This window comes from Paraphaeosphaeria sporulosa (genome assembly GCF_001642045.1).
Source record: "Paraphaeosphaeria sporulosa strain AP3s5-JAC2a unplaced genomic scaffold CC84scaffold_3, whole genome shotgun sequence".
NCBI classification, from domain to species: domain Eukaryota; kingdom Fungi; phylum Ascomycota; class Dothideomycetes; order Pleosporales; family Didymosphaeriaceae; genus Paraphaeosphaeria; species Paraphaeosphaeria sporulosa.
This window is the reverse complement of record NW_017253362.1, coordinates 2,369,734-2,394,703: the sequence shown is the minus strand read 5'-3', so window position 1 is coordinate 2,394,703 and position 24,970 is coordinate 2,369,734. Positions and strand designations below refer to the sequence as shown.

Genomic DNA, 24,970 nt, shown 5'->3' with positions numbered 1-24,970 from the left:
GGTGCTAGGCTGATATTATTCGACTCATGTTTTTGCTGTTACACAGGCCCACTGTGTTCGGAATTATCCCCGTGGTGACGAATAGTTGGCTGTTCCATTGTGTAGGGTGCGTTTTATCGGAAGAACTTCGACGTGGATGTGGATCTATCACAATTGCAAGGCAATACAAATGAGACCAGGTACTTCTTTGACCTGGGACCGAGTGTAGCATTGGAACGACTCTTCGGTGCGCCAGTAGTATTTGCTTTCATTCGAGGACGCAAAGTGACGGAGCAGGAAAAACCTCACTCCATTTCCATTATTCAGCGGACGAAGAACATATCGCAGGGTACTCGTACTGATCATGTCAAACGCGGGTGAGTACCTTGCAGGTGCAGGTAACCCCTCATTTAACAGACCAATCGCGAACATCGCAGCGGGAGCCGGACCGACGTGTCAAGAAAGTCTTGGTTAAAGTGATATCAACGTGAGCGAAGATAGAGGTGCGGGCGGCGCAGTTCTTAAAGGATATCGTGGGCCAGGATGGAAGGAGGTTGAAGGTGTACAACGCACTCGCCACTTTCCTTACTTTCGAGGCTTACCATTTACTTCGCTACTGTGAGATCATGCATACGACGATCGGACATCTGACGATACTGGCCACACTAAGGTACCCAATTGCTGTTTGCCTTTTCCACATTGCTCCTGACGTGAGTGCTGGGATACTTGAGCTGTCACGGTAAGCCAAGACTGGAGCGGGACTGCGCAAGAACCAGAATCACGACAGCTGCTGAATTTTTGTAGATTCGACCCGTAATGTACAAGAAAACTCCGCCGCCTACTAGAATTCAAGGTACCTCCTAAAGATGCCGATACTACCGCGTGCCGTGGGCGAATCGTGACTTCTCTTATAACGCCGACCCATGCAACCAACTTCACAATATGCGTACAAATGCGTGACTCTTGCGATCCCGTATACGAATGTCTTACTCTTACTCCTGCGGCTCTTCCACGACCAATGCTATCAGCGCGGCGATGTCGTCTGGCTTACCACCGTGCCATGCCTCGCCTGGGAAGTGTTTCTGCACTTCTTTCGCGAAGGGCCCATCTCGTCGCTGATTCAAGCCCGTCTCTTTTGCTTCTTTCGCGATGGCAATGGCCAATCTTGCTTGCAATGAAGTGGCATCTGCTTTGCTTTCTTTGCCTGCCTGCACCAGAGCACGCAGCTCGCTTCCAACTTCGATAGCACCATCGTTCTCCACCCACCCCCCGATATCCACCATATTGCGGCTCACTATGCCAAGCACGTCCTGAGGGCTAAGATTGTCCCACACCCCATCTGTGGCGAAGACGAGCACGTCTCCGTGGCGGACACGGTGATTCGTTACACTCGCCACCTTGGGAAGGTCTGACAGCGTGCTAGGCCCGCCAAACACAGCCATTTGCACGAGCATGCGCTGCGGGGTTTTGGACAGCTGATACGGTGTGTTGAAGCCGTGCGTCTGCGGTTCCGTAAAATGTCGCACGGCATTCAGGCCCAAGTGCATGAAGCCAGAGTCTCCGAGATTGGCCACTTCCACATGGCCGTCCGGCTCTGCGACAGCCAGACATGCGGTGCTCCCACCTCCGACTATGCTATCGTCGTCTATGACATGGTCGTAGCCGACCTGGAGCAGGCTCTGCGGGTGCATAGTGGAGGAGGATTTGTTCCTGGGTGTCCATGTGCGCGCTGCGCAGGCCATGTACTCGCATAAGCCGTGGGAGAAATCGGCAGGATCGATGCCCGACTCAACCCAGCCGCCCACTCCGTCTGCTACACCGAAAGCGGTGCTCTTTGAGGTTCCGACCTGGCTGAAGAAGAAAGCATCCTGTCCACTCTTTGCGCGAGAGCGCCTTGCTTTTGCCGTTTTGCATTGCCTGAGGTCGGTCACCTCAATCTTGCTGGGGTCGTAGACGTCACTTGTGTAGATGTTCCTGTTGGCACTGAATCTGTCTTGTTTGGCCGAGTACGACGAGGCGACATGGAAGGTGAATTGCGGCGTGCTTTGCCAATTATGCGACGAGGAGTGGAACGAGCGCAAGCCGATCGTGGCAGGCGAAGAATCGCGGTTCAATGGGCATGTTTGCGGTGCGTATAGCGTGGAGGAGCGAGTATTTTGCGAAGAGAAGCTCCGGTGAGCGTGGGCCGGTGCCAGGAGCGAAGAAGTCGAGACGCAAAGGAGGAACAGACGTGCTGATGCGGCTTGACGTGAGGCGCGCAATGGAAGACCCGCAGCGCCGGTTATGGCAGATGACATGGCCGCAGCCCAGGCCTAGAGTCGCAGGGTCAGTATGCGATTGCGATGTAAGTAGGATGAGCCGGTAGGGGCGGGCACCGTAGTGTACCTTTGCGGATCGTGAAAGGGACTACTTCGAGGCTAGTGACCGCTGTGCGTGGGTTGACTTACAATTGCAATGAAGATGTCCAGCATGCTTTGCACGACTGCTGGCCGAACACAGACAGGAGCTCGATTGCGCTCCCGGCCCTCGTCAGATCCGCTATCTGGCCCTTCTAGCCTTCCGGCCCTTGCAAGCACATATCGCACCTCGCATGTCTCACGCAGCCCTATCGGGGAAACCCCGGCCCGCTAGGAACTTTTGGCAACTGCATCACAGCTCTAACCCCACGACGTAGCCTCCACAAGCCTCTCCACTCACCGGAGAGCCCAGTCAAGATGAGCATGCACCCGTCGCGGCAGGCGTACGTGGAGGAGGGCGCAGAGGTAAGCACCCCAGCCTTTCATGCGCAGTTCGCATATGCGCCAGCCGGCAGTTGTCGTCGCGCAAGCTCCTTCCTCATATCCAAGTCGAATGGAAAGGCTAAAGCTGACAGATGGGGGATGATACAGGATGTGCCTATGGAGGGAATCGATCTGGCCAATGTACCCATCGACCGAAACCACTTCATGCCATCGGACACACCTGGCGGCGGGAACGAGCGAGCATCAGACATTCTGGGCCAGTTCGAGCGCAAGAAGCGAGCGCAGCAAATTCTCGTCCCAACCGCCGATCGCGACATCAAACTCAAACTCCGCTCCCTGGGCGAGCCTATCACCCTCTTTGGCGAAGGCTCTTCAGAGCGCCGCGACCGACTACGCGCTATCTTGTTTGAGCAGCTGGAAGCTGGAGGCGAAGATGTGGACATCCAGATGCAGGAGGCGGATGAGGCGCCGGGCGAGGGCGATGAGGAGTTCTACACACAGGGTACTGCGCTACTGCTGGACGTACGCAGAGACATGGCCAAATACTCGCTACAGCGCGCAAAGGACCGAGTTGCCTTCCAGCGACGGGAGTCAACCATACCACTCAAGACGCACATTGACTTTCGCAATAAGATCAAGGACCGTTTGAAAGGATTCGAACTCTACGGATCGCAGACGTCGGATCGACCAGTCAGCATCGTGCGATTCTCGCCCAACGGTCAATATGTCGCCTATGGAAATTGGGGAGGGCAGGTTCGGCTACTTGAGGTGCCCAGCTTGGACCAAAAGAAAGCGTACCGGGGCGGTCATACCGAGCGAACTACAGGTATCGATTGGGTGCCAGGTGCTACGCTGCCTGGCTCGGTCGTTTCCTCGTCAAGCGCCAATTTTGCGTCTGGTGGAGCAGGCGGAAAGGTCCAACTCTGGTCGCTCGACGATGACAAGCCATTACGAACCCTGGAAGGCCATGCCGACCGAGTGTGTCGAGTAGCATTCCACCCGTCTGGACGCTATCTTGCATCCGCCTCCGACGACACTACCTGGCGCCTTTGGGACGTGAACACCGGCCAGGAAGTACTCATCCAGGAGGGTCATTCAAAGGAAGTCTACACCGTCAGTTTCAATCAGGACGGATCACTCGTGGCAAGCGGTGGTCTGGACAGCATTGGGCGGGTATGGGATGTTCGAAGCGGGCGCGTCATCTTCTTGATGGAAAGCCACATCAAGCCCATCTACGGTCTTGACTGGAGCACCGATGGGCATCGACTTTTGTCAGGTTCAGGAGACGGTTTTATGAGGTGCTGGGATGTACGAGCCATGCGAGAAACAAATGCCATTGCCGCAAATACCGGGGGTGTTACGGATCTTCGATGGTATAAGGGCACTGACGGTCCTTTGGACGGTGTCCCATTACAAGACAACGGAGATGGAGAGCTGGTGCCGAAGAAAGCTTCTACCTTTGTCATCTCCTCAGGATTCGACAAGAACATTCAGATCTTTTCAGCCGACGACTGGGCGCATTGCAGGACACTGCAAGGCCATTCGCAGGCGGTATTCAGCACCGACGTCACCAGCAACGCGGACTGGATCGTCAGCGGCGGGAAAGACCGCACGGTGAAGTTGTGGGCGAGAGATGACAACGAAGGAATATGAGCATATACCCCAAGAAAAATTCTTTCATTTTCAGAAAGTCGTACGGTAGATGGACCGTCGACAACGTTCGAACAGATACCGGGAGGACTAAGGACGCTTCGTGCGTTTTACCATGGTACAAGAGCTAGCCAAACGTCTCGGTCCCGTCTCATCAGCACCCGAAGGAGCCCCAGACGGCACAGCTTCGCGAAAAGGGATGGCAAAACGCCAGCACTTCGCATTGCTGTCACCCTCATGGTGTCTGGACCATTACCTTGACAATCAATCTGACAAATGCCTTCATAGCGCATTCCTCACGTCTATCTTTTACGTCTCTTGTCTAATCTCTGCTGATGTCCCGAATACTAACGAAAATAAGCCAGCTAGAGGTAACCGCCAGAGCATACCGCCTCGGCAGTGGGAGAAGTACAATCGTCTGTCCACTGCCATGCGGCTACGTGCGCGCGGGGAGGTCACGGCTTCCCAAATGAGGCCAGCATGCCATGAGTCTACTCCACCAGCGGTCGCACGAGACAATGCAGGGCACGCTGCTACCCTTCCGTCGGCCCATTGTAGACGCAAGTCGTCTAATGCGTACAGCTGTCTCAAACACACCGCAAGGGGCCTGACGCCCAACAGACCATTTCCCATTACAACTCTTCACATGTCTAGAACAATTGATCGTTGCTAGAACATGCCATCGACAATTGACTATCACTCACCGCACAATGGATCAGCGAATCCAACGATGTTGTGTCGAATGTTGACTCGTTGCTCGGACCATCAACAAAAGTCCAAGCTTAGCGTCCGGTGCAAGAATCAATTGGATCGCTCACCGTACATCCGGCCTGAAACCTGGGATCCACCGGCTTGTGAAAATAGAAGGCAGGAGCGATGACGGTAAGCGCCCGTCCGTGGCTTGCCGGCTCCAAGTTTAGGCCGTGAACAATTTCCTGAGCATTGTTGAGAGCATGGAAGTGACTCATCCTAAAGAAAACCAACGTGTACGACTTTGCCAAGCCAAGAAGATTTCTCTACAGTTCCATCCAACAACATGACAGCTCGTTCTAGCAGCCTTAGTGGCCGAATCCGTATGCAACCACGCGAGCGTGCAGTAAGTCGAAGCGCGGTGCAGAAGTGCGCTGCGGCAAGACGGGACCACTAAGCGATCCATTCACACTACCGCCTCACACTTTTGGCAGCCACACTTGTAGCGCTGAAATGGAACATTGTAACTTCTCGCCTTGCACGTTGGGCCTCAATTCTCTCCGGCGCATGAAGACTGGGTGATTGCTTTCGGATCGGTGAGGCGCTCGGCCAACGTCGCTGCTGTCTCGGTTCTGTTCACCAAGGAGCCATTGAGCGAAGTGAGTGGACTGAGGCATCCTCAGCTCTAGCCTCCGACAATGATCCCGGCATTACATTGTCTGTACGCGTACGCGCGCAGAGAGGATCAACAAGCAACGGGCGATCTGATCCAGAGCAAGCAGCGTTTCGCACGCGGGCTCTAACAGCGGCTGTGCATTTCCACCGTTCTGGCGCCGCCTCTGATGTCCCAGAGCAACAATGGCGTCGTAGCCGAAGCTCAAATGACCGCATCTCTGGCGTAACGCGTTGGTTAGGGATGGATTGTCTTAGTCGCCCTACTACTCGTTACACCATTGCGGATAGCGGCTACAAACAGGAAAAGCAACCTCTACAGGCGGAAGGATAATTCATTGGCGAGCGAAAAGCGGCTGTCTGCTTGTCATTTTCTGACTACGGTTTTGACGGCTGTCAGGCGGAGCCAGATGCAAACCGTCGCATTTGCGTAGGGCCGAAAAGCAGATCGAAGGGAATTAGGGGACCAGGTAGTGCTGCGCGGAGTGAGCAGCATGGTGCAATACCGTCTGCCTGGGACGTGAGTTGCGAGTAGACTATCAGTTGTGGGACAGAACGATTGCACAGTGGCTGCAGTGTTTGCGTCGGATCGCCTCCAGGCAGGCCTGCACCAGCCGCATGGAGATGGTGGTGCTTGGTACCTTACACCAGGCGGTCCTCACGAAAATGAAAAGGAGCACAGAAGGGGTGAGGGGAGCAAAAGCAGGCTTCCCTGCGCATCGGCGAGAAGCGGTGAGATGACTCGTGCTCGCGGAAGTTGGCAGATGACAGCATGGAAAGCGAGGAGAGAGGGTGCACCTGGCGAGCCACACTGACAGGCCTCGGCGAAAGTGGGAAGTTGGAACAGCGTCGGCTGACGTACGGAAGACGGATCCATGATGGCGATGCGGCAGGAGGCTCGAATGGTGTTGAGGCTGCGGGGGCATCCCTCAGCAGACCTGGGGAGCGTCTCCTGACGGACACAGCAGCACGCTCCAGCACGCTTCACAATGGGCGACTCTCCACCACGTTTACGGCGCCATGCGCGGAATCCAGTCGCGAGGCAGGCTTCAGAGTTTTCGGTGACTGCGGCGGCCCAGGCTGGCACAGACGAATCAGGGCGGGGGAATATCGCAAGAAGGGCCGGCCCGCGCAAGCGTCTCGTGCTATCTAGTATCGATAGATGGACTGGCACTGGCGGCGGGCGCGCGGCTGTCGTACCAGACTCCGCAGGCTGCTAGCGCTGCACGGTACGGCAGTGAATGTGTAGCGTGTGAATGCGATCCGGGCCTGGCAGCACACGATGGTGGCAGCGGCGAGCCATCAGGGCGTCAAACGGCAGCGACTTGGGCGGTGCAGCGCGACCAGAGGCACGCGTCGGAGCAGACGGGCAGGCAAACAGGCTGGTGGACAGGTGAAGCGATGGCTGGCTGCATGGGGCCTCTCGCAGCGCTCTGGCCGCGCGCCGGCGCGCAGGGCAGCGCTCAGCCAGTCAATCTGCGCGACGATGCGGCCGTGATGCAGGCATACCCGACCACGCCGGGGCGCCGAATCGCAGGGCGTGCTGGTGCTTTGCTGAATCCCACGGAAGTGAAGGCCCCAAGAGCTAGAGGCAGACCCCGGCCGCCTAAACGCACCGAAGCGCACACCCCACCACTCCCGCCTGGAATCACTTATCAGCAGGCCCAGCCCGCGCCGGCTAGCTGCTCTCGCTCCCCACCACAGACTCACCTCACCCTGCACCCGCTGCCCCAGCCCGGCAGTGCGCGCGCAGCCTCTCGCTCCAGCAACACCACCTGGCATTGCCATCCTCTGCAAAACGCAGACGCAGCGCAGTCGCCGCTTTTTGCCCGTTGTCCACGCTTGGAGATCGCGATTGCCGAAACAGGCGTCCCACACCGCCAGTCCCGCTGCCACACCGGTACTTTGCTACAAGAGTCACTAGTCCCCATGGACTTCGCAGGCAATAACGCCATGGACTTCCATCGCCCCTCCAGCACACTCAGCTCCGTCGACCGGAAACCCTCCGTCTTCTTCGACGACCAGATCCTCGACACGCCCGTCCTCATGTCGCCCACCACCAGCACACAGGGCATCTTCTCGCCCGACACCTCCATCTGGGAGGACTTCTCCAACCAGGGCCAGTTCATCGACCGGACCGCCACCAGCTCCGTCGTCAACACCAACGCGAACAACCCCTTCTTCACCGAGCAGAGCAACAACCCCTTCGCCCGTCTGCCCCCCAACCAGGCCGCCAGCTACGGCCAGCAGACCTCCTGGCCCGTCCAGGAGCACTCCGGATCCCAGACGCCCACTGCCTCGAAGCCCTTGAACCCCTTCGCCCCCTCAGAGTTTGGTGCCGCTCCACCGCCCTTTGTCTCCGACCCTCCCCAGCAGATGCAGTTCCACGGACTCCCCGTCCAGAGCAACGTCCGGCCCAGCTCCGTCTTCCCCCAGGCAGGCCCCGAGCAACCGCTGTCGCCGCACACCAACTCGGAATGGATGGCGTTCAACCAGCAAGAGATGGATGCTCGACCAGGGCCCAAGCGTATGAGGGCCAGCTCCCCGCCCCGCTCCTTCACTCCCCAGCGAGGCGGCGGCATCAGGAAAAAGAACGCTCGCTTCGACATCCCCTCGGAACGGAACCTCTTCAACATCGACCAGCTCATCCACAGCTGCACCGACGAGCAGGAGCTCAAGGAGCTGAAGCAACAAAAACGACTTCTCCGGAACAGGCAGGCCGCGTACGTACCTCTTTTGGTTTTGCTTCCGCACATCTGGTCTTGGACACCATTTGGTCTGCGTTTCCCATTGTGTTCATTCGCTAACTTATTGTAGTCTTGATTCCCGGCAACGCAAGAAGAAGCACACTGAAGAGCTTGAGGAAGAGAAGAAGACGTGGTCCGACAAGATCTGCGGCCTGCAGGACGACTTCAACAACCTCCGGGTTGAGTATGACCGTCTTCTCTCCGAAAAGGAGAATTGGCACCGCGAGCAGATGGAGATGCACCAGCTCGTCAACCAGCTCCACTTCGACAAGGAGGAACTCGTCCGCACCCACACTCTTGAGACCGGGGAGCTCCGCAAGAAGGTCTCCGTCCTCACCGAAAGGCTTGAGTGTGCCACAAACAGCTCTGCTCCCATGGCGCCCAGCTCTGCCTTCACGGACTTCACCTCCGACATGGACAACCTGAACATGAGCAACAGCGAGTGGGACAACTACATCTTCGTCAATGACTTTGATGAGCAGACTCCTGGCCAACAACCCCAAGAGCAGTCCCTCGCTGTTGTGCCGCGTGCCAAGGATGAGGAGAAGCCGGTCGCATCCGGTCTTCTGCTTATGCTGCTCCTCTGCGGCGCGTTTGTCGCCAGCAAGTCTTCCGGCTCTGCCGCCCCGCCGATTCCGCGCATGCCTGATGAGGTCCGCGCCGCTTCTACCCAGGTGCTCGACAGCATCTTCAAAGACGCTGGTGTCGCACCCACCGTTACTGAACAGGGTGTTGTCGCCAACCGCGTCTCCATGGTAGAACCTGGCCCATCCGGCATGGCTTGGGCCAAGTCTGGTGACATGGACGCGCTTACTGGATCTGCTCTCGACCAACTGCATACTCAGCTCACGTCGGCCAGCAAAGAACAGGAGCACGAACAACTCTTCTCCATCACCCCAGCTCAGTACAACAGCATGACTTCTATGGACTTCACTCGCACCCGGTATAGCATCGCCAGCGACGACTTCAGTGATCCCCTGTCGCCTGGCTCGCAACCATCCCACCGCCGCAACCTCGCCGCCACCCTCGCTGCCATGCGTGAGCAGAGCAAGGGTGACTCCGCCGCCGACATCTACACGCGAAGCCTGCTCTGGGACAAGATCTCTCCCGAAGTCGTCGTGGAGTTCAAGCGCATGGTCGAAGAGTCTGCCGCTGCCTCCCGCCCCAGCACATCCGACGGCAAGCCTTCCAAGGTTGAAACTGTCGGCTGAACACCCACCACCCTTCCCTATGTCCTTCCTTATCACCACTTGCATCATCTGCTTTCAGCATAGCGCTTGGCTTCTTCCGGTCCTCCATCGGCTTGGAGGGCCCCGTAGGGACACAATCTGCATCGTGGGCCGGGGACCTGTTTTCGCGTCGACCTCACTGCACGCTCCTCACCGAGCTCCGCATTCGTCATCCGCGTTTCCTTTGCGCCGGCTCACCGGCTCTTTTGAACACTCTGGACGGCAACGTCGACTTTCGAGCATACCTCCTATCTGCTTTCCAGCATGCACTGCACCTGGGCGGACTTTTCTCACCCGCGGGCTCGCACTCGAGCGCTGCTTTATATCGATCCTATCTATGCCTTTCGTCCTGGCACCGCGGTACAAGACCGCGAGTGACCCCCTTCCACCCTTGTTTATACCTTTTTTCTTTCCGATCTACCTACTGTTTTGTTTTTGGCATAGCAAGCGAGCAAGCGAATTTGGCACATGTGGGACCTTGTTTCTGACTGGACTTTTTGTGTTTACCCCAATTTGTTTTCCTATCTATCTGTCTCCTTTGTGGATTTGCAGAGCGTAGCGAGCGAGCGAGCGAGCGAGTCTTGTGTTTTTCTCCTCACGACTGCTACGAACGAATTGAAAGAAAGACCATTCATGTATGCTACGACAGCGAAGCGATTGCGATAGCCAGCTTGTACATGAGGCTCGAACGATGGAACGAACGAACGCTCTGAAGATAAGTTTATCTATATATTTACTGTGTTTGTTCAGCGATTAGGTAGTTGGCTTTCTGCTTGGTGGAGTTAGTATCTAGTAACTAGTTGGAAACGAACTTGACTGGTTCACCGGCCGGCCAGCGGTTGCTGTGCCTGGCTTGGTTTGAAAGAGACGACTTCACGCTTTCACGATGGTTACACTTCACGATGGTTATACGTTTACAATCCTATCTAATGGAATGGCTTCGATAGTTGGAATTGGAGGGAGATACCACACGGGCTCGTTCTCTTCACATAGTAGTGCCGTTATTGGCTCGCATTCAATCAATCAGTGTCCAGCCAGCGCTTAACTCATCCTCGAGCATCGCATCGCCACTGCCATGCACTGACTGTGGAGGTAAGGGGTTCTAGACTCCACTCACTACCCACTGGCCGCAGCGTTGCTCAAGCGACGCGCGCTCCTCCGTTCCGTCTTCCGCGGGGGAAGGCCATAGGAGGCTTGTACTTCTCTGCCTCCGATCACACCATACGGCCAAGCATCTGCATTTCGCGACGGGACCTTTTGAGGGTCGCAGGACAGGACAGGACAGGGCAGTGCAGGGCAGGGCCGTTTTGTGGGGGTGAAGCACGCACACCACGCTGCACGCGTCGCGTCCCGGGGTGGGATGTACCTCCGATGTGGTGTGATTGTGGATGTGTTGTGGATAGCAAGTCACGTCGCTCTCGTCCCGCACTCCAACAGCAACAAGTCCCCGAGGTCGAACCCGGCGTGCGTGCCTGGCAGTGCACCCCCGCTCCGATCCAGGCAGGGAGGCGCCGCCGCTGTCGATGCGATCAGCTGTACTGTGCCGTGGAGGCAGCAGCGTCATCTGCTCACTCCACTCTGCCAGATCTCCCTGCGCCATCTCCAGTGCGCTGAAACAGGATCGCCGCTGCTAGGAAATGCACGCACGAATTTCGAGTTTCTGAGCTGCCGATAGGCTGGCGCGCAGGAAATCACTGCGTTAGCGGTGGAGTGGGTAGGTCATTTGGGAAGTGTGTCTGCAGAAGGGAGTGGAGTGAGCATCAGTGCAGTGCAGTATCGACGCTGCAGCATCTCGGACCCTGAAGCTGGCACGATAATTGCTGTCCCCACGCAGAGAATGCACACTGGTGTTGTCGTGCCACCACCGGGCTCTACCCAGTACTCCACGGCACGTTCGTTGTACTCGCTCCTGCCGTGCGACTTTCCCCCTTCGCACCCCCGTACATCGACCACGCATCCAGCTCCTCGCCTCCTTTCCCTCAACAATCCCCCTGTGCATACATCCGCCCCGACTCCAGCGGCATGCAAAGCTTACTTCCCCGCAACGCAAGACAGGTTGTCTCGCTGCGTCCCCCACACCGAGGGCTGAGCGCCGACGTACGTGGCCGCGAAGCGGACTGGGGAGAGGACGCGATAGGCGGAGGAGGGCGTGGCTGAGACACGCTGGCACGGCACTGGGTCTGGCACCTCGAATCGATAGATAGATAGTAGTGGTAGATTATTGATTTGAACGACGGGATGGGATATAGTAAGAGTATGAATTGGGACGGGATGAAATGGGACGGGTTAGGTAGGCCACTGAGTCGAGCGGCACGTAGTACTTCCTCCGCCGTCACTCGTGAATGAAGATGGCCTGGCCCGGGGGCTCATCTGACAGCAATACCTCGCCAGTACGTGTGTACGACCGCTTTCGGTGGCACGTAGATGTCGCCTCGCTTACTTCATTTCGGATTGTACTTGTCCTTCCATATCCTGTGCACAACGCCGTTAGCCACCATCCACGACACGTGCTTCGTACAGCCTCCCCCATCTCCCCTCCACACACGCCTGATTCACACCATACGTAGCATCGCGCCATCCCATGCCATCCTTCCACACCCATCGTCAATACCACGCACCCACACCACCCAAACGCACACCCTAATTGCTTCGCCAGCACCAGCGAGCGACAGCTCGCCACGTGTATGCACCACCGGGCCCGCCGGCGCGGAACGCTCCCAAAGCGCGTGCACCCCCGCCCGCGGGCGAGCCAAAGCGAGCCGAGCCAGAGAGATAGAGACGGGTAATGTGACAAGCGCACGGTACGGTCCTGACCGCAGCAGCGAAGTCACACCCCACTACGGCTGGGTACGGCTGGCGCTGGGTTGGCGAGGTGAGGGTGGGGTGTGGTATGGCTAAGCGAGGGATGCGAGGGAGGGTGTGTGAGGGCCAATGGAAGGGGCTTGGCGGGGTGCAGGCGAAACGCTACGCCGGCTGGGTGTGTGTGCGTGTGCCAAATTGGGCGATGACGAGGGCGTGGTTATCGTTGGAGACGATGCGATACTTGGCTCGCCTTGAGATGCACGGGAGCGAGTATACGCTCGGGGAGACTTCCTGATCTCGGTGCGGGATCGCGATGCTCTACTCCCAACGAGATAGACGGGAGGGGATGAGGTGGGAAAATAGAAAAGAGGGCTGCTTACCACGTGTTGCCCAATGTCTTACTTCCCTTGGACTCGGCGAGGCGGAGGAACTGCGCCGCTTTGAACTGTATATACGTTAGCCAACGACTTTCCTTATGCGTCGCGCGCCGCGAGTGCAGCCCAACAAATGAGGCTGGCCGGGGAGATATCGAGATGAGATGGAGGCGTGCCTTGGATGGGACGCGTGATGGTGAGATCGATAGTGATATGGTGATGTTGACCGATTGAGCGATTGACCGGTGAAGGAGGTGAGATGGAGGAGAGCGGCGGCGGATGACGATATTTTAATGGGATGTGGTCTTGTGTCGTCGGCCCTTAAGCCGGTTCGCATCGATGGTAATTCAAGCATCTTTGGTTCTTTCGAATCGTTGTGGCCATGTTGGGAGGTCTTGAAGCCTTTCCTTTTGTCATGCTTGAAAACAAACATCGCTTCGCTGGACGTCCCTGGCCTGCAATCCTGGACTAGAGTATACCCAAGGTGATCCAAGCATGGTAGAGCCGTTCGAATTGTCATGACCATATTGGAGGGACCGTTCTGAAGCCTCGCTTTGGCTTTCTCAGATGTCGTTTGGTTGCAATCCGAGACTGGAAGAACCCCGAAGCTGAAATATGGGAAGCTGAGACGCCTGCGTCTTCTTTCCACCCGTAGATGGTGACCTCTCCATAGACAGAGGTAGTAGGCATGCAACGAAGAAAACTCAAACATACCTTATCCTTCTTCGTCCCAAAGCCCTCGACATAGCACCACGCAACCTCATTCATCGCATCCGTGTCTCCTAGATTCGCTGCCGTCTCATAATACTGCTTCGCCGCGACAGGATCCTTCTTCGTGCCCCACGCATACCGGAAGCAGTTCCCCAACTCAAACATGGCAATCACCAACTCCCCCTTCGCCGCACCCCCTTTCTTCATACCAGCCTGGAGGGCTAGCCTCTCTACCTCCGCACTGTTCGACGCTGCCACAGACAAGTACCGCACTGCCTGCTCCATGTTGGGCTCGCAGCCCCAGCCGTGCCGCAGGGCAAGACCATAGAGCACCTGAGACAGCGCATTATTCGCGCCATTGGGGTCCGCCAGCCTCCCGAAGATCTGCGTGCTGGCCGCGTAGTCGCCAGCCTCGTGCAGGCGGATCGCCTCTTGGATATCAGCGTCGTCGGGCGCGGCGCCGACGCTGGTACGTCTACTTCGTCCGCTCGGCGACGCGCTGGGCGACAGCGGATTCTGGACCTCGATGGTGGGCGTGTTGCCGCCGCTCTTCAGCACCGTGTTGCCGGATATCAGCACCGTCGCGCGCTTCTCCCAGTTGGCTTCCTCGTCCTCGTTGCGCGCGACGCCGTCGCCGCCGACCGCGGGGAGGTCGCTGGGCACATTGACGCTGGATGCGCTGCGGCCGCGCCCAAAGTGCAGCTTGTGCCCGCCCTTGTCGCTCTCCTGGCCGCCCGCGGGCTCCGCGGCATTGCTGTGCCGCCTGAATCTGCCCTTGAAGCCGCGGTGTTCTGGCGCGGGCGCGAGGAACGGTTGCGCTGCGCGCGTGGGGTCGCCGGGGAAGGCGGGAGGCTCGATGGATTCGCGCGTCGTGGTGGTGGTGCGGTAGAACTGGAACTCTGGCACGTCTGGGCTCAGAGTGGGGCCTTTGTCTGGCACGTTGCCCTCGTCTCTGACCTTGTCTTTCTTTTTTAGCAGGTCTTTGAGCGTCATTGTGGGCTTGTGGTTTCGGTCTGCGGCCTGCGGCGCGTCGATGCGGCGCGTGTGCGGCTGATGTCCGTCGTCTTGGTAGTGCTTCGTAGCTGTCTGGTTGGGATGCGCCGTCTGATGCGCTGGTGTCGGGCAATGTTACGGAATTCTCTGGAATGTCTTGTATTTTCGCAAGGTGCGAGGGGTATTGATTACATGCATAAAGGGCGACTGTAGGCGCTGCTGTGTCTTTGTAGGCAACTGTGATATCGGTGGTCTGCGGCTGTGCGAGCCGCCGCCTCAGCCTCCGACATCAGCTCAGCGCTTGCCTCTGCAGCATTACTTCAATTGAGGCGAAGGTGGAAAGAGTTGCTGACATTGGCAATGCGTGCGCATGGTTTCAAAAGCACTCCATAATAAGACTTCATAATTCAATATGAATTTGCATTGTAGACGGCACTGCAATGCGCGGGGCTTGACGATGCTCGAGCTGCCCCGCATAACTGGAGCATATATTCAAGGTGCTGGGTTATCTCATACCCAAGATGCACTCAAAGCACCTCAACCAATATTGAAAAGAAAAACGAAACCTTTGAAGCTAAACGCTGAAACGGGTATCACGAAGACTCCGTAAGAACGCCTCAAGCCAGGTAAGACTGGGTGTCAAGACCAATGAAATCCGACGAAATGTCCTTAGATATACTTACCTTCATCAACTAGAAGAGACCAAGCCCGCGGGAACTTGAACGCGACCAACAGATTAGGAAGAACCGAATGAGAAGGGCCGGACACCTACATAGTCAGGAACGCAAAAGCATGTATACAGGGGCGCCGGCAGAATCCTGGGAATCGATGAGATCGGCTTAGTCCTGGGACTCGAAAGCAACGTAGTCGTGTTGCTGTGTGATCGCATGAGTTTCGGTTTTGTCGGGAGAGCTTGCACCACCTCTCATGTCTCCGATATATTCCTCGTCATTCGCGGTGGTCTCTGGTGATGCAACGCCGGAGGAACCAAGCGTGGCTGCCTTCATGCGAGAGGCATTGTGGACGTGCCGCAGAGGACATGAAGTGCCCTCGGCACAAGAGCCGTTGTTAGCAAACTCTGGACACTCGTAGACGTGCAGGCAGGAGCAAGCCTCTCCTGCCACGCAGTAACCAAGCCTCCCGAATGACCCACAAACTGGAGCATTTGGGTCGATGTTGGCATGGATAAACATGCACGGTGAGTTGGTGCATCTGCCTTCCAGGTGGTAGAGACAATGCGGTGTGTTGCTGGAGCTGGCATCGTGAGATAACGAGCACAGTGTGTCCTTTGTGCAAACGTTTTTGTACAAGAATCGTTTGCAGAGAGCTACCTTGCGGACATCGTGTACATCAGGGCACTTGTGACGAGTGCATTTTCCTGTGATGGATTAGACGCTGGAAAACAAGAAGCGCAAGGTCAATATCAATGAAGATACCTGTTGCTGTGAAGTTCGGGCACGGCTCAATCGAGCCGATGAACCGGTTGCTTCTCTGTTCAGTTACAGTCAGCCTGCTATTCGTAGTCTTGACCAGACTATGATTGGAATTTACAGTGTTGATTTCGTTCCAAGCGGCCGAGCGATTACCACGATTCGACCTCGCATGCTGGGAAGCCGAGTATGGTTCGTAACCGGTGTGACCCCTCCTCTCTCCATTGCGCGAGCGCACACGTTGAGGCCCAACATTGCCACCGGGAGGTGACGGGTGGTCGTCGCTCGAGTCTGCGTTGGGTGTGTCGCTGAAGTAGGGGGTAGAATCGCGCCGGAAACCGACGGTGGCACCATTGTTGGTGTTCGTGAAGTTGGAGTTGGGAGAGCCCAAGAGACCCTGCTCACGAAGATCTGCCAGCTTGTGGCCTATGATGTAGCCTAGAAGTAATGTCATGAGCCAGTCGCTCGGTACTTTCGTCTCTTACCTACTTCGAAGCTCTGCCTGCGCCTTGAATTTTGCCTCCGGCGTGCTCAGAAGAGCAATCTCCTCGGCGGTATAAGGTGGAGGTCCGGGCGGACGCGACATTCTGCGGTGGATCGAAACCTGTATCTGTGTGAGATATGTTAATCACGGCGCAAAAATAACGAAAACGGGGTCGTATAGCGGCGATCTGCGAGCGGAGGAAGCAACTCGAAAGTGGCTTGCGCGACGCGGTAGAAGAAAGAGGAGAGTTCCGGCGCGGGGTGAAGCAGAACGAAGGGTCCACGGCGGTTGGCTCGTGCGCGCCCGCGCTATCACGTGATCGACAGCGCGACAAGCGGCGCCTTTTGGGCAAGTGCAATGTTCTACATGGATGATTACAGCATGAAGATCATGTTAGAGGTAGATGGGCATCGAGCAACAAATCACATTTAGTGTCCTTGCCTATCTAGTGTCGGATACAAGAGTCAAAAGGCTGCCGAGAGGATTCAAACCCTCATCAGCAGTGACTATGCGCTTCGGAATTTCAAACTCAACTTCAGGGTCCTTCTTTAGCTCTCTGTTGAGCTCATTGTCAAGGAGCGCGGAGTATGAGTGATCTAGGAAGTCTTCCAGGTTGTACGACCGCTTCGTGAATTGCTCCGCAATAATCTTCGCTAGTGTCGCAACGTTAGGGTGATAGTGCGACTGTAGCGTCTCTAATTCCCAAACGCTACTCTCGATGGCGTCTGTAAGCAGCGGGTCCCGCTCTTCCATATCGAATGGATCATCCATGCCTTCCTCCTCAACTTCCTGCTTTCGAGCAGGGTCTCGTATCTCGCGATGCATCATGAAGGTGCACGCGGGATGGCGCTTGAACATGTTGTATACCCATGGGATGACAACGACAATTCCAGCCGGTGGTGCGTACAACGCTAACCGTGAGAGCCTTTTAATAAAACTTGCCACCAATGTCGCGGGCAAATGTGAAGAGGACATGAAAGTATCCAGTAGTCTGAAGAAGCGCGATCGATGTTTTGAGTGCAGCAGGCCGTCATCCAGTAACGAGTATAGCTTTTGGTAGAAGGAGGGGTAGTCGAGGTTCTTCTCGGAAATGAGATAGTACAGTCCAGAGAGCGCGAGAAGAGAGGTAGCACCGCCAACGTCGTAAGAGTCTGTCAGGAAGTCCATGAGCATTTCAGGCTGCGCAAACCACGGCGCGATCTGGTGCGAGAAGACACCTAGAACGGACTTGCGCTGCTCTTTTGTGATGCCCGATCGCAATGTTGCCAGCCAGGCTTCTTGCGCTTGCGACTTGTATGAACTCAGTGAGGGAACGGGGCTCTTTCCCTGGACTTCGGTATATAGGTTCTGGATGTCGTCTTTCGAAGATGGAACGGCTTCAAGGCTGAGAAGAAGCGACAAGCTGTTGCGCGCTACACGTTCCTTTTCTGCGTCGTCGAGTTCGGATTGGAGTAGAGACTTGATCGACCGGAAGGTAGAGTATCGAACGTCGTCGTAGGTGCCAAAGAACTTCTCCGCAAACTCGTCCCTGGAACCATCATCTTCTGGTAGCAACAAAAGCGCCTCCACAGTCCGTTTCAACGGGCTATTTTGGATATTGAAGTCTTTCTGCGCTTTCGATTCTTCCTTGACCAGTCGCAACAGTAGGGTCAACGCTACCGACTGCTTGGGCGGGTGCTCGCTGCCGAGAAAGTCGCTGAGCAGCACCTCTATGTATTCCTGATATCTCTGCTTCAGCCACGTCACAATCATGGTCTCAGCCTCGGTCATCCTCTTGTTCTTGACCATGTCCCCGGTGGACAGGAACCGTGTGAAGACTCGACACAGGGCGACGGCTGCAAGGACGCATGCTTCATTGTCGGGTTCGGGGGCTTTCGCAAGCTTCAAAAGGGTAGCAATGTTGTTGTAGTGCTTTCGCGACTCTGCAACCTGTGTTTCGAGGCGCAGAATCTCCTCCTGGGGGTCTTCATCCTCGTCGCTAGAGGGCTTTGGGCGGGGTTTCGACTTGGTTGCGCGGCGCTCTGGCTCGCCCGGTTTTCTCTTCCTCTTCACGCCTGCTAAAGAGGCAGCCTTTACACCCGACATGGCGGCGGCTGGGCAGTGTTTCGTTGCTGGGCGTGTTCTCAGTGCGGTTCCCGGTGGCATCGGCGCTCGTGAACTTTTTCGAGGACGCCGGGCCATGTTCGGCTAATCACGTTAGCGCGTTGATTCTGCACCGGGCAAGAGCTCCCAACTCCATCAACGACGTCGCCCACACCTCCCCACTCTCATCCGCAGCAATGGCATCTCGTCTGGCAAGGAGCGCGGTCGGTACGTACAAGCTCCCCGACGCACTTGCGACGCCATTGACCGCCCTACTCACCTGCAACAGGCGCCGCCCGTCTCCGCCCATCGCTCCCTCTCCGCACCCTCCCCAGCATCACGGCCCAGATCACGCCGGCCCGCTACCAGTCCAACGTGCCCGAGGACCCCAAGAAGAAGGCCCAGTCGCTTCTTGACGCGATCCCCGTGCCGGGCAACAGCCCCATCACCAAGGCCGCCGTCCTCTCCGCCGCCGCTGGTGTGAGCACCTTCGCCATCAGCAACGAGCTCTACGTCGTCAACGAGGAGTCCATCGTCGCCCTCTCGCTGCTCACCATCTTCTGGGCTGTCGCCAAGTACGCTGGCCCGGCCTGGTCCGACTATGCGCAGTCGCAGATTGATAAGATCTCCGGCATCTTGAACTCGGCCCGTGCCGACCACACCACGGCCGTCAAGCAGCGCATCGAGAGCGTGCAGGACCTCGGCGGTGTCATCGACATCACCAAGAACCTGTTCGCCGTTTCCAAGGTACGACGCACGCGATGGAGATGGGAGATGGATGAACATGCGCGGGACAGAAGGGGCTGACTCCAGATAGGAAACCGCCCAGCTTGAGGCCCAGGCCTACGAGCTCGAGCAGAAGACGGCCATTGCCCACGAGGCCAAGACCGTCCTCGACTCCTGGGTCCGCTACGAGGGCCAGGTCAAGGCGAGGCAGCAGCGCGAGCTTGCTGAGAGCATCATCGCCAAGATCGAGAAGGAGCTTGAGAACCCCAAGACCCTCAAGCAGATCCTCGACCAGAGCGTCGCCGACGTTGAGAGTGCGTCCCTCTGCATCCCTGAAATTTATTCCGCTGACCATACCCAGGGATTGTGTCGCAAAAGGCATAAGCTACCTACGACGTTTCCTTTCTCATCGATTAGCATCACCCAATGTTACATAAATCTGTGCTATAGTCAATCGGGTCGGATAGATTACCCAAAGTCAATTTCATTTGGTCCAAGTACCTTTGCGAGCATTTCCATTGCATCACGCGTCATGTAGCTGGACGAGATATCCGCAGTTACCGCGCGAGCAACGTTTACTTATCAAAGTACCCTTCTCGTATCGTTGTTTACGGGTCTTGGTGCTGTATCGTGGATTACGGCTACTCCAAAACACTGCAGTTTGAAGAGCCGGTTGCTTCGACGACCCGCAGAATGCTACATGTACACAGGGAGGATAAATACCGCAACCCTGACCTCGCTCCAACCAACAAGGTTGAGCAGAACTTCCAGCTTCGTCGCCAGAAATGACTAGATGCTAATTGTTTCCTACAACATTTCCGTTACTGCAACAGCATCAACAATACAGTTGGGCGTATACCCGTTGAAGCTTAGGGCCGCAGATCAGCGACGCATTACACTAGTGTAGGAATGACTCTTGCATTTTACCTCGCCTACAACGTTAACCTACACCAAGCTTTTCCTACAACATAGACTTCCGAAATGGCAATGGCTGATGAGCATTGGCTCAATCGATACGGCAATGGCTACTACGCCTGGAAATTAGCAGATCAGAATGGAAGACGAAGTCTCGAGCGCCCAATTGGACTGCTAGAAACCTCTTTCGATACCGATGGACGGTTAGTCTTTGCTATGAGATGCGTGTATCCTGCCCTACTGACGATTTTTGTGCGAAGATATTTTGGCGGTCGCGCAGACATTACGGCGCTGCTTTCGGTGCGTGTAAAACATAGACTTGGAAAAGAAGCTTTCAGACGGAGGATCACGCTCGCGTGGGCGAATTTGCGACTAAGACATGTTATGCTTATGAGTCGCACGCTGTTCGATGAAGAATCGAGACAGCGAAGATTCGTTGTTGATGTGCATGACAACATGGAAGAGGCGCTCGATGATGTTCTGCAAAGTGTTGTGTGGGTCGATGATTACTACGAAGAGGTGGACGCAATCGAGATGTATCGCCACGCCCTCAGCGTGGGTCGTATTGTCGACCCTCAGAAGTGCTTGTCCAAATTACACGTTCTGCCTTTGGTGGGAAGCCCTGACGGTAGCTTCGAGCTGAGATTCTTGATCGTGATGGCGCACCAAATCTCCGATGGACTGTCATCGTACAACTGGTTCAGCGATTTCCTCCGCATACTCAATCTATCCGAAGAAGAGCTAGAAAGCGAAATTACTACAGGCATGCAGGAAGAGGCGATAAAATCGAAGCTCCCTCCCGCACAAGAAGACCTCTACCCCCGCGTCGCCAGCACCAAAGCGCGACAACGCTGGTTCTGGGCTATCACACACGTCCTCCGATACCTTCGCAAACCCACCCTCCAATCATTCCCCAACCCGCTGAAACGAGCCCACCGCCTCCACCAACCCACCACCTTCCCCCCAACCTTCTCAAAAATCTTCGAGTACGACCCTGCCTTAGCGCCGCCCCTAACCTCCAACATCCTCAACGCCGCCCTCTCCCCCGCCGCCTCAGCGCGCATGATGTCCCTCTGCCGCTCCATCCACGTCTCCATCGGCGCGGGCTGCTTCGCGCTCGCGGGGCTGGCTATGATGGCTATCTACGAAGAGCGCTTCCCGCACATCCCGGATGCGCAACGCCTTCCCTTCGCCTCCGGTTTCCCGCTCAATCCCCGCGCATTCTTCGGCTGGAACACGCCCGCGGACAGTTGTATGCTAGCCTTCTCGGAGGGGATAGTGATGCCGTTTCTCCCGTCGGAGCTGCCGGTTGAGGGGCGGTTTAAACTCGTTGCTGCTCATGCGAACCGTGAGTTGAAGATGTATCAGAAGCGTGCTAAGGGGAAGGGAGGGGAGGATGGGGGCAGGGAGAGGGGCGCGTGGGAGCCGCATGATCTTAGAAGACTGTTGGCGAATGCGTATCTGAACGCCATTGAGCGCTCGGATTCGAGACTACCAAAGGAGTTGAAGTGGGGTGTCACGCCGCACGGCAGTTTGGCACCGCCGGCTTCCCAGTTCAGGGCGACGTGCGGCGTGTCGTCGATTGGGAGGACGGCGCAGTGGCTTGCTACGGGTACTTACTCACTTGATATTGTTGGTGATGGGAAGGAGGATAAGGACTTTGCGGCGGACGTATTGGATTTTAAACAAGGGGTTCGGGCGAGGGATGAGGAGTTTTTGGTGGGGACTAGTACGGATGCGGAGGGAAGGGTGAGGTTTGGGGTTAGCTATGATGAGAGTGCGATTTGTGAAGAGTGGGTGGGGAGATGGAGGGACGTTGTTGAGGGATTGATGGAGGGTGGGGAGAGACAGGCTATGGCTAAGATATGAGGGGTGAATCTTGCTCCTTTTTAGGCATGGATAGTAGGGTTGCAGGATTTGCTAAATCCTCGACACTCGCAAGGGGTTGGATCGCCTTGAGTTGCCTTGTAATAACATGCGAAGTCACTTCTGTAGAATAAAGAACTCAGGGTTCGGGATGTTGCAGCCTGAAGCTCCTCTGAAGACCTTTACTTTTTGTGGCTGAGTTGCTCGTGTTGGCCGAAGGCGCACATCTCGTGTCTGCTAGGCGCAACCTCGCCAGTCTCAATATCGGCAGCTTCCTCAGCCCGACTAACATAACACTTACACTACCTACATCCTGTACTCCCCTTCCTTGTTACCACGCCTATCACGACAGAACACATACGAAGAGTCACGATTCCTTCTGTTTTTGGTTGTTGAATCTTAGCGCACATCTGCAGGCTACGAGAGCATTGTCCTCTCTATGTCGGGAAAATCCGTCCGATCATGTGAAGCCCGAAAGATCATCTAGAATCTTTGAAAAGTCTGCTGACAGGATTTCGGTATCATGGCCAGAGGCCGACTGTGTGCAGCATGTCAAAAAATCTTCTCAGAGCCACCGACAGAGGTTGTCACACATGGCATGAAGAAGCAGCACCACATTAACAGTGAAGATTTCTTCAAAGCAGTTGAAGAAGGCTGCTATATATGCAGTTGGACCTATAGAGACATGCGCTGGTCTAGACAGCAAGGATACATCGCCTACGTACCTGTGCATGCTACAAGATATGCTATGGGTATCGATCAGAACATGTTACGAATCAAGTTGGAATCCATAAATAATGAAGAGAGGCTTCCTTACCGCACAGACGACTTCTGGGGATTTGAGAAAAGCCTTGCAGGTCTGGCTGTCCACTCTGTTTTACGACTTCTCACTAATGCACCCAGACCAATATCCATATTTCATTCGCGCAAATTTAGATCCATCATTGAAGTCGGCGGAGACCTTCTCCTTGATTCGAAGATGGGTTGACGAGTGCTGTTCTGAGCACAATGATTGCCTGGTTTCAGAGGACCGCCGAACTATACCGACGAGACTCGTCAAGATCAAGCAATCCGTTGAGGACTCAAGGCTGGCTGCAAACATCTGTTATGGTTATACACTCCCTTCTGATACGCCATACCTTACACTGTCTCACTGCTGGGGCAACACTAAGTTCCTAACCCTGACTCGGGGAAATCTGAGTTATTTTGAAGCGTCGCTTCCTATAAAAGAGCTGTCTCATACATTTCAAGACGCGCTGTTTGCAACAATAAACATGGGATTTCAGTATATCTGGATAGATTCTCTTTGTATCATACAGGACGATTTGGAAGACTGGAAACACGAATCTCATCTGATGCATGAAGTGTACAGGAACTGCACTTGCATGCTTTCAGCTTCTGGATTTGCAAATGGGGAGGAGGGTTTCTTACTCTACGAGCGACGTATTGATCCAGGTGTCCCGATCGTTCAGGTTGCGAGCCATCACCAGACAAGCGATCTGTCAGGCAATCAGGATGATTTCTGGAAATCTTACTATTTGATGCGATCATATCCATGGTGGGAGTTCAGGAAAGGCCCGATATACTACAGGGGCTGGACTTTGCAAGAGCAGATATTGGTAAGGTTACTCTTGATCATCCGGAAGAAAGCGATGACCTGAGCAATAGGCACCTCGCGCCGTGCATTTCGGTGACGACCAGGTCTACTGGGTATGTAAATCAACTACTGCCAACGAAGTCTGGCCTCGAGGCTGGATGAATACACCTCTAGAACCCCAGTTCGCAGGCAGCAGCGACCGGATTCTACGGTTGAACATCGGAAATGTGATTACCGCCCGCGTCAGTGATAGTAGCGTCGACATCACTGAGGCTTTCCGGACTGACCATCTCCAGGCCTCCCTTTATGACGATTGGCTGCGAGTCATACAGGAATATTCTATTCGTCGGTTGACATCCGCTTCCGATCGTCTTCCCGCCCTTGCTGGAATTACGAATGGATTCAAGGACCAACTCAAGGATGAGAGCATTTACGGGCTATGGTTCGGAGACATTCATCGCGGGCTGATGTTTGAGCAGATGAGAGAATCCTTTGGCTCATGCATCATGCCGACGTGGGTTGGGTCGCCTACATGGACATGGGCAGCCTTGCATGCACCAGTGATCTGGGATATTCGACTCTACGGACGTCAAATTTACAGGTTGTGCACTGTTGATCTCCTTCGCTTCCCGAGGACCTTACTGCTTCAGCTTGGCGGTAAACTTATGAAATTTCCGAGCGAATACCGAGGAGTAGCTACGAAGATTGTGAATAATTCCGAATTCGACTTTCGAGAATCTGACAACAAGGATCTCGCGATCCGTCTCAAACCAGACCATTGGTTTATCAGAGAGCACTTTCAGTGGGATGGAAGGGGCAACATCGATATATCTCAAGATATCATACAAAGACAGTGGCTGGATCACCTTCTCATTATGCCAACATTGTGTTACACCACGGTAAATGAGGGAAATTATGTTGTGATGGGTCTACTATTGCAAGCACAGCCAACGGTAGGCCGTGGAACGTACCGAAGAGTGGGTATTGTGAGAATCTGGCACAACTACGAGGCGGATCCGACATTCGACACGATTCATGGCCAGCTTGCAGCGCTTCAGAGACCTCTTGCAGATCATCACTATCAAGAGACGGATAGCAAGGGAGACTACACAATCACCGTCGTGTGAACACATCTTAGCATGGCTGCGGATTCGTTGTACATCTTTATGAGATTTTTTGATACTTGAGCGAGTACCACTACGGTCACTAGCTTAGGGCCATTCGCGAGAATCGCGGCGAGGTGACATTCTGGGTAGCTGCACCTGACCATTTTAGACCCTGC

General features: G+C 55.5%; 8 protein-coding genes across 8 annotated transcripts; 4 read left to right on the top strand and 4 right to left on the bottom strand.

The window, feature by feature from the left end:
• Nucleotides 1-758: 758 nt before the first annotated feature.
• On the bottom strand, nucleotides 759-2,350 carry CC84DRAFT_1162596 (5-azacytidine resistance protein-like protein azr1). The gene has a single exon (XM_018178037.1). The coding sequence runs from the start codon at nucleotides 2,274-2,276 to the stop codon at nucleotides 972-974; it is 1,305 nt and encodes a 434-aa protein (XP_018039084.1). The 5' UTR covers nucleotides 2,277-2,350; the 3' UTR covers nucleotides 759-971.
• A 343-nt stretch (nucleotides 2,351-2,693) lies between these two features.
• On the top strand, nucleotides 2,694-4,373 carry CC84DRAFT_1085253 (U4/U6 small nuclear ribonucleoprotein-like protein Prp4; the record flags this gene model as incomplete). Its single annotated transcript, XM_018174093.1, has 2 exons — nucleotides 2,694-2,741; nucleotides 2,868-4,373. The coding sequence occupies 2 exons, from the start codon at nucleotides 2,694-2,696 to the stop codon at nucleotides 4,371-4,373; spliced, it is 1,554 nt and encodes a 517-aa protein (XP_018039083.1).
• A 3,288-nt stretch (nucleotides 4,374-7,661) lies between these two features.
• On the top strand, nucleotides 7,662-9,690 carry CC84DRAFT_1085647 (uncharacterized protein; the record flags this gene model as incomplete). Its single annotated transcript, XM_018174110.1, has 2 exons — nucleotides 7,662-8,455; nucleotides 8,550-9,690. 2 exons carry the CDS (start codon nucleotides 7,662-7,664, stop codon nucleotides 9,688-9,690), a joined length of 1,935 nt encoding a protein of 644 aa, XP_018039082.1.
• Nucleotides 9,691-11,919: 2,229 nt separating this feature from the next.
• On the bottom strand, nucleotides 11,920-14,832 carry CC84DRAFT_1162593 (HCP-like protein). Its single transcript, XM_018178036.1, has 3 exons — nucleotides 13,599-14,832; nucleotides 12,891-12,955; nucleotides 11,920-12,180 (listed from the first exon to the last, which is right to left on the bottom strand). The coding sequence occupies exons 1-3, from the start codon at nucleotides 14,586-14,588 to the stop codon at nucleotides 12,150-12,152; spliced, it is 1,086 nt and encodes a 361-aa protein (XP_018039081.1). The 5' UTR covers nucleotides 14,589-14,832; the 3' UTR covers nucleotides 11,920-12,149.
• Nucleotides 14,833-15,360: 528 nt separating this feature from the next.
• Nucleotides 15,361-16,750, bottom strand: CC84DRAFT_1162592 (uncharacterized protein). The gene is made up of 4 exons (XM_018178035.1): nucleotides 16,508-16,750; nucleotides 16,140-16,456; nucleotides 16,025-16,079; nucleotides 15,361-15,966 (listed from the first exon to the last, which is right to left on the bottom strand). Exons 1-4 carry the CDS (start codon nucleotides 16,602-16,604, stop codon nucleotides 15,428-15,430), a joined length of 1,008 nt encoding a protein of 335 aa, XP_018039080.1. The 5' UTR covers nucleotides 16,605-16,750; the 3' UTR covers nucleotides 15,361-15,427.
• A 158-nt stretch (nucleotides 16,751-16,908) lies between these two features.
• CC84DRAFT_1162591 (CBF-domain-containing protein) lies at nucleotides 16,909-18,627 on the bottom strand. The gene has a single exon (XM_018178034.1). The coding sequence runs from the start codon at nucleotides 18,585-18,587 to the stop codon at nucleotides 16,944-16,946; it is 1,644 nt and encodes a 547-aa protein (XP_018039079.1). The 5' UTR covers nucleotides 18,588-18,627; the 3' UTR covers nucleotides 16,909-16,943.
• Nucleotides 18,628-18,747: 120 nt separating this feature from the next.
• CC84DRAFT_1115415 (uncharacterized protein) lies at nucleotides 18,748-20,124 on the top strand. Its single transcript, XM_018175426.1, has 4 exons — nucleotides 18,748-18,812; nucleotides 18,874-19,331; nucleotides 19,402-19,624; nucleotides 19,672-20,124. The coding sequence occupies exons 1-4, from the start codon at nucleotides 18,782-18,784 to the stop codon at nucleotides 19,692-19,694; spliced, it is 735 nt and encodes a 244-aa protein (XP_018039078.1). The 5' UTR covers nucleotides 18,748-18,781; the 3' UTR covers nucleotides 19,695-20,124.
• Nucleotides 20,125-20,261: 137 nt separating this feature from the next.
• Nucleotides 20,262-22,094, top strand: CC84DRAFT_1141643 (uncharacterized protein; the record flags this gene model as incomplete). The annotated part of the gene is made up of 2 exons (XM_018176335.1): nucleotides 20,262-20,428; nucleotides 20,486-22,094. The coding sequence occupies exons 1-2, from the start codon at nucleotides 20,292-20,294 to the stop codon at nucleotides 22,092-22,094; spliced, it is 1,746 nt and encodes a 581-aa protein (XP_018039077.1). The 5' UTR covers nucleotides 20,262-20,291.
• Nucleotides 22,095-24,970: the final 2,876 nt, after the last annotated feature.